The following is an 8239-nucleotide window of genomic DNA, read 5'->3' as shown; positions in this document are numbered from 1 at the left end:
GTACAACCACTCTGGAAATCAGCCTGGCGGTTCCTCAGAAAATTGGACATAGGACTACCGGAAGATCCAGCAATACCTCTCCTAGGCATATACCCAGAAGATGTTCCAACTTGTAATAAGGACACATGTTCCACTATGTTCATAGCAGCCTTATTTATAATAGCCAGAAGCTGGAAAGAATCTAGTTTGTCCTTCAACGGAGGAATGGATACATAAAATGTGGTATATTTACAGAATGGAGTACTACTCAGCTATTAAAAGCAATGAATTTATGAAATTCTTAGGCAAATGGATGGATCTGGATGATATCATCCTGAGTGAGGTAACACAATCACAAAAGAACACACATCATATGCACTCACTGATAAGTGGATATTAGCCCAGAAACTTAGAATACCCAAGATACAATTTGCAAAACATATGAAACTTAAGAAGAAGGAAGACCAAAGTGTGGATCCTTCGTTCCTCCTTGGAATGGGGAACAAAATGCCCATGGAGGTTATTACAGAGACAAAGTTCAGAGCAGAGCCTGAAGGAAGGACCATCCAGAGACTGCCCTACTCGGGGATCCATTCCATAAACTGCCACCAAACCCAGACACTATTGCATACACCAGCAAGATTTTGCTGACAGGACCATGATATAGCTGTCTCTTGTGAGACTATGCCAGTGCCTGGAAAACACTGAAGTGGATGCTCACAGCCAGCTATTGGTTGGAACACAGGGCCTCCAATGGAGGAGCTAGAGAAAATACCCATGGAGCTGAAGGACTCTGCAACCCTCTAGGTGGAACAACAATATGAACTAACCAGCACCCCCAGAACTATGTCTCTAGCTGCATATGTAGCAGAAGATGGCCTAGTCGGCCATCATTGGGAGGAGAGGCCCTTGGTCTTGTGAAGATTATATGCCCCAGTACAGGGGAATGCCAGGGCCAGGAAGCAGGAGTGGGTGGATAGGGGAGCAGGGCGGGGGGAGGGGGAGGGTATATGGGATTTTCTGGATAGCATTTGAAATGTAAATGAAGAAAATATCTAATTAAAAAAAAAGAAGAGCAATTAAAAGTACAAATGCTGTATAAGCACAGAGAGGCCCAAAGTGGGGGAGGCAGGAGAGTGTCAAGGTGTTCCCATAACTCCTGAGAAGAGAAAGAGTGCCCTGAGGCCCAGGAAAGAACAGTCAAGGGCTTCCAAGTGAGGTGCAGCCTGCACATGCGGGATCTAGGAGGGGCAGCCCGCAGCACGTGCTGGAGCTAGGCGGGGCAGCCCGCAGCACGTGCTGGAGCTAGGCAGGGCTGGCTATGGTCGTAGGTTCTTTTAAACATGGGATTTAACTCATGCTGCTGCTGGAGCGCTTCCACTTCTAGAGCAAGCTGTAATCAGCGTGGCGTGGCCGTTTTAGAGCTTATAGAGTGAGAATGTTCAGGGCAGTGTGAGGCAGACTGTGGCTGTTACATGCTAACTATTATTATCATCCTAATGTTTTATACTTTAACATATTTAGACATTATAATGGTCATCTTTTGCCAGCTTTTGTGAAGAACAAATAATGTGAAAGACCTTTAAGAAAGTGTAAGCATAGATTTATTCAGCTATAAAAAGCAACGAAGCGGGGCTGGTGAGATGGCTCAGTGGGTAAGAGCACCCGACTGCTCTCCCGAAGGTCCCGAGTTCAAATCCCAGCAACCACATGGTGGCTCATAACCATCCGTAACAAGATCTGACGCCCTTTTCTGGAGTATCTGAAGACAGCTACAGTGTACTTACATATAATAAATAAATAAATCTTTAAAAAAAAAAAAGCAACGGAGCTCTGATACAAGCTATAAGAAACCTTTAAGACAACATTGTCAGTGAGATAAACCAGGCTCTAAGAATGAATACTTCATTATTCTCCTTATCTGAGATTCTTGGAGTAGACAAATTTTAGCAAGACAGAAGTACAGAGGCACTGAGTCCCGGGCGAGGAAGATGAGTTTGTTTGGTGATGAAAAGTCCTGAAATTAGGTAGTCACTTCTATAGCTTAGATATAAAAGGGTCCAAAAGGCTCATGTGGTAAAGGCTTGCTCTCCAGCTGGTGATGCTACTGAGGCGAGCAAATTGTGAGGTGCTAACTTCATCAATGGAGCCAGCCGTTCCTAGTTCCTAGAAGTGGGTCTTAGCTGAATGAAGGTCACTGCAGGCATGCCACAGAGGGATGGATTTTGTTCTGGTCTCTTCTCTCTCCCTGCTTTTTGCAATCCCTGGTGAGTAGCTTTCCTCTCCATATTCTTATATCTCAATCTTGCCTGTCACTGGTCTAAGAGCATTAGAGCTAGCTGAAGTGAAAAGCTCTGAAACCATAAGCCAAAATAACTATTTTCCTTTAAGCCGATCAATATTCTCATGCATTTGTCATGTGACAGAAGCTGGAGAACAGTGTGGTGAGTGTACAACACTGCAAATAGAGGTCAGTGTAAGCACAACACAAAAGAAAGGCTAGGTTCAATGTCATCTTCAATACAAATAATACCAGGAAGGTAAGACAGTCAATGCTGAAGTCTAAAGACATATTTATGGAGTTTTTGTAGATTAATAGCATAAACATACATACTTGAAAATTGGCATATTTTAAAAGAAGAATTAATTAAGAGTTAATACTATAACCATCCTAAAACATGGACAGCTGAACTGTGTATTTAAAGGAGCATATAAATCTATTTTATCTTTGACATTTTAGATCTGAGATGAATTCATTTTACCACGTGCAGTTCTCACATATTTGGTGTAAAGTTTCCTTACACAGAACCAGCTTCAGCATTTATTTTTCTTTTTTTTTTAAAGATTTATTTATTTATTATATGTAAGTACACTATAGCTGTCTTCAGACACTCCAGAGGAGGGTTCCAGATCTTGTTATGGATGGTTGTGAACCACCATGTGGTTGCTGGGATTTGAACTCAGGACCTTTGGAAGAACAGTCGGGTGCTCTTACCTGCTGAGCCATCTCACCAGCCCTATTTTTCATTTTTGAGATCCCTCCCTCCCTCCCTCCCTCCCTCCCTCCCTTCCTTCCTTCCTTCTCCCTCTTTCTTTTCTCTGTGTGTCTACATATGCTAAGGCATGTGTGTGGAAGTCACAGGATATGTGTGGGAGGAGGTTCTTTCTTTCCCCCATAAGTGCCCTAGTGATCACACTAGGGTGTCAGGTTCAGCAGCAGGAACGTTTACCTGCTGAGCCTTCTTGTCAGTTCAATAAGTTCACCATCTAGAAATCTGAGCTCAATATCCATGACCCATATGGAGGAAGGAGAGAATGATTCTCACAGGTGGTTCCCTGGCTTTCACATGTGCACCATGGTGAATGCATGCTCACACACATACACAGATTATACACAAGGAGGGAGGGAGGGAGGGAGGGAGGGCAGGCAGGCAGCAAGCCAGCTGAATCTGGGGTAAGCATCACTGACCTGTGTTCCCTGACTGTTGATGTCCACAGGGTCACTCCACTCAGCTGTCATTTCTTCCATCGAGTCTATTCTCAGAAACAGGCTGGGAAGTAAGTCCTTGGTCTTGCAGTCTGGGTAACTGATAATCTGGTGATATAGCTCATGATGAACTGAACTCTCCGGAGGAATTTTTTTGCAATAAACCTCAAACTTTGGAATATCTGAAAAGTTAAAAACGGGGGCAGAGGCACATGCAGACTTGGTCTTAGGGATGTCAAACAATGTAGCAAGAATACTTTAGTATTCTTCATAGGATCATAGGTATCGATTACATCAAAATTTCCCAAAGAATCTAATCTTGTGCTGTTTTATTTCAGGGCTAGGAACTTACCTCTGATGTTCTCCTTTATGAGCATCGTTACTGGGCATCTGTTGTGGAAAACAACTCGAGGGCTTGGGTCTTCGGAGAGGGTTAAGTAAGTGACTCCCAAGTGCTCTTGATAAGTCAGTGCTATTGCCCTGGAACAGACCAGCGACAACATGGTTTCGGGGACACAGGCTTCTCTCCAGTTCATGTTTATTTAAATGTACAGTATTCCAGACTCTGGATCATTGCTTTTCTAACTCAGAGGTATGCTTTCCAGAAAAGGAGCCTGTCCCTCATTTAATAATTGATGTACATGTATATAAGTTTACTAATTTCATAGTAGTGGTGATATTCATTTACAGTAAAATACTAAAACATTCAAAAAAGGATTTTAAATTTAACCCTCCATGACACTATTGTCAGACTGTTGGCCTTGTGCTAACCTTGCTTGTGGTCCTTGTCCTCAGTGCTTATGTGCCTTAAATTCTTCAAGTACGACACTTCTTCCTCTCCAAAGAGTTTGGTAAATTTTAGTAACAAAAAACTGACCCATTTTTAATTTCTTTCTTTCCTTTTAAGAAATTTCTACAGAATTTATGTGTTTGCTCTATTTTTTATTCTAGATGTAGGCTATGAATTTTCACACAATGACCATACGTTACAGGAGCTGCATTTTGAACATCAGAGCAAAGCTGGGATTCCTTGTTTTAAGCAGCTGCACAGGTACAAATAACCTGCTACCGTGAGGAAAAATCTCCCACTGTCCTATAGATCATCAAGTGGTATTTATATTTAATCAGGAAGGAAATTTCTCTCTGACTACTGTACTAATTATCAAGATTAAAGAAAGAAGGTGGCTGCAATTCTTAGTGGATGGTGAGGAAACGGGTCACCATCCCTTGCCAGAGAGTCCTCTCCTAACACTGTCCTCGTCTGGCATGACCAACAGGAACTGTTCACTAGCACTTGGAAAATGCAACCACCATGTCACCAAGGGTGCACGCTAGCCTAGCCTGAGGTGGGGAGGAGGAGAGGGCAGACAAGAATACATCTTTCCAGAGTCAAGTCCTCACAAAGACTGGAAAGCTGTTATGTAGTGTCATTTGAGGGGCTAGGCAAGCCAGTCTCACACAACTTCCCTTCAAAAGCCATAAATCTGGAGCCAAGAAGATAGAATCATACTTTTAGCTTGCCTACTTTAATATTTACATATAAGATTAATTTATACTGTGAGTCTTAGAGAACTTAAACATAATTTCTACATCTTTTGTTAAAATTTTTGACTTTCCATTTAAAAATAATTCACATACCATTCAAGAGCACTCAACACATTTAACATTATTTAACCAAATATAAAAGCAGCTATCGTCATAGGGTTGGGGGTGAAAATGCTTGTTCAATCTGGGTCTCTGTGACATGGAAGAAGAAAGGATGTGTGGAGGGAACAGGACCTGAACTTTATGGAGATCTGTTAGGTAAGTTGTAACCTTTACAATGATTATTAAAAAATCTTTCATACATCAAAAACCTGGGATGCCTTCAATCTCAGAGTCTATAACTTGACCCTGAGAAGAGGGTCTCTTATAGGGCCACAGTGCGATTTCTTTCATGGCTGTATACACCATAAGTAAGCAATTCTGCAGAAAAGACACTAATACCAAACAACCACAAGACAGAAGTCAGTATGAACAATTACACGTCTCTGGCCCAATCCTGTGGTTGTTGTTTGCATAATTTGTGATCTGCATTTGGAACAGCTTTCGTGCAGGAACAACCACAGCACAGAATATTCCTTGGCATGTGTTTATCTACATTTCTATCTCTCTAAATGTCTTATGTGAAAAATTCCATTTTGAAGTAAAAGTAAAATATTGGAAAAGCAAACTTTCCACTTGTCTCTCTTGGATCCTTGCCTTCAGGTCTCATCACTGTGCAGTCAGGGCTCCTCGAGGATGCAGCTCCCGCTTTCATTGCCGCATATCCCTGCTGCCTGGTGCCTGCCTGTACTGACCACCCCAGCCCCTGCAGCGTAAGGGGCAAAGGGAAAACCAGCTAAGTGGACAACCTGTTTGTGACCAGGACCTCTGGTCAACTGTATCCAATGTCTCAAAGTTCTTCATGAAGGATGAAAGAGCACCTAGAGTTACATGGAGAGCACTGATGTTCCGTCTCTCCTGGCCTCCTGGTGAGCAGCGACAGTGACAAGCAAAGGGTGTTCACACTTGGCTAAAATACCTGCTGCAGAATCCATTTTCCCTCAAGGCTCCAAAGGGCACTGCTACACTCTGTCTGGGAAACTCCCCTTTAATGATGGCTGGCAGGCTCCAGCACTGAGAGCTGTCGGCTCCTGGTACAGGGGAAAAGCCCAGCAATATCTGTTTCTGAAGCATGGTTGTGTCCAATACTGATGACCCCACATCAGGCATGATGTCCCAGCAAGGCAGGGAGCTGGATTTCACAGCAGAATGCTCTCCCCCTGGACAAATGCTAAAAGTAGCACTGTCTGGAACATGAAAATGCTGGAAAGACAACACAGAAGGAGCATGTTCACTACAGAAGCACAGAGAAGCATCTCTTCTAAGAAACCATAACCATGTGTTCTTACAAAGTGGCCAAGATGGGGAACTGGGCATGCCAGTGACCCTGTCTCCACCCAGAGGCCCTAATGTGACAGGGGTAGCCATGCCAAGCAAAGGATTGCCTCTCAGGCATAAGAAAACATGGTGGCATCAGGCTGACTTAAAACGACAGTGCCAAGTTCTCACTGTCCCCATGCCCTGGGGAGAGAGATGCTATGTACCTAAGAGGAAGCTGTGTTGGATAGGGGGAATCTGTAGAAACACATCTGAATGGGGTTCAGGATAAAGAACTGGGGACGCAGAAGTCAAAACAGTAAGACTCACTTTCAGGAAGAAACTGCTTTGACCCAGCCTTCAAACGGACTTTTATGGTTTATGATATTAGAGCCTCTCCATTGAAAAATTTATTATACTTATTTATTTAGTGTGTTTATATGTATACACACGCACACATGGAAGTCAGAGAACAGCTTTCTGGGACTGGCTCTACTCTGCTGCACACGTTCTCCAGAACAAACCCAGGCTGTTGGGCTTAGTAGCAGGCACACTTAGCCCCTGAGCTACCTCTGTGGCTCAAGCCTCTGATTTTCAGACTTAAAAAAAAAAAAAAAAAAAATCCCCATACTGTCCCATAGCTCCCAGAATGTCTAGGGCCTATCATATCTGGAAAAAAAAAAATCCTAGCTGGCTGAGGCAGGATCAGAGTTGGCTGCAGGGAGCCATGAGGTTTCCATGGCTTTCTGGGAAGATGTGCCAAGTTCCTGAGACTGATGAAATCCCACTATTCAGTTATTGTGTAATTACACAATGTGCTGCTCTAAGGTAAAGGGGGGACATTCATCCTATTTGATTGAAAATAACCTTTAGGATCCAAAAGGAACAATACTGAGCACAGACTACAGTGATAATCATCTATTAGATAGTTCTGACCCTAAGAAAGCTGTATCACATTGTTTTGAAAAACAATTCTTTACTTTCTTAAAATATGAATGTTCATGTTAATTGTACAAAGAACCATGTTCAAAGTCTTGAAGGTCACTGGGCTTGTTTTCTGCACATGTTGCCACGGTGACAAGTGGCCCATGAGTACTGCCTTGTCTCAGTCATGGCTCAGCTTAGGTGCGAGGCCCACACCCGTTATCAGGACTCAGAGGCCATTGCTGTTGCTCTGAGAGACACTGCTGGAGGGAGCAGCTTCAGCACTTTCCAGGCAAGGCTGTGGCAGCCAGCGTTCCTGCTCCCTTGTCCCTGTGGCAATTTCAACTTGCCATCTATGGTTTTAAATTCAGCACAAATAAGATTTCTATATTGAGTATTAGCATTTTCTTTGCCCCAGGCTAAAAAAAAAGTTGAGCCTGTTTACAGTGAACTGAGAGAAACAGTGAAAACTATGTTTATGGATTACTTACCTCCTTTCCAGAATAGGGGTTAGAGGTGGCCAAGTATGGCTTGTAAAATATCTGATATGGAGTGTTATTGATTACTGTAGTCTTATCTTCAATCTGAATAACTTGTATACCATGCTGCACCATGGAGGAGATGCAGAACTGACACAGCTGTGGGACAGATCACAAAGACAACAGTTTTTACACCACAAAGATACACATGAAGAATTCTTGACGATTTTTTTTGTTTGTTTGTTTTGTGACAGAATCTTTACTATTGCCCAAAATGACCCCGATTTCTGGATCCCTGTGCCTTTATATCTCTCAAGTGCTGGGATTACAGGTGTGTGCCTTACATCTGGCCTCAAATATGTTTTAAATGTATTTTTTTCTTTTAAATTTTATATCCATTGCTGGTGGGATTGCAAGCTTGTACAACCACTCTGGAAATCAGTCTGGAGGTTCCTCAGAAAACTGGACA

At 42.9% G+C, this 8239-nt stretch overlaps 1 protein-coding gene across 4 annotated transcripts in view; it reads right to left on the bottom strand.

Moving 5' to 3' along the window:
• Positions 1-8239, bottom strand: part of Vps13b (vacuolar protein sorting 13 homolog B) — a 529582-nt gene that overhangs the window by 40757 nt on the left and 480586 nt on the right. For all 4 annotated transcript variants that reach the window (XM_021217240.2, XM_029548110.1, XM_029548111.1 and 1 more), the window contains exons 51-54: positions 7783-7929; positions 6030-6313; positions 3819-3946; positions 3449-3648 (exon numbers count right to left, since the gene is read on the bottom strand). In XM_021217240.2, the coding sequence (XP_021072899.1) occupies positions 3449-3648; positions 3819-3946; positions 6030-6313; positions 7783-7929 (759 nt within the window). The remainder of the gene's footprint in view (positions 1-3448; positions 3649-3818; positions 3947-6029; positions 6314-7782; positions 7930-8239) is intronic.

The sequence above is a fragment of the Mus pahari genome, chromosome 17, assembly GCF_900095145.1.
Source record: "Mus pahari chromosome 17, PAHARI_EIJ_v1.1, whole genome shotgun sequence".
NCBI classification, from domain to species: Eukaryota; Metazoa; Chordata; class Mammalia; order Rodentia; family Muridae; genus Mus; species Mus pahari.
This window is presented reverse-complemented; position numbering and strand designations above follow the sequence as displayed.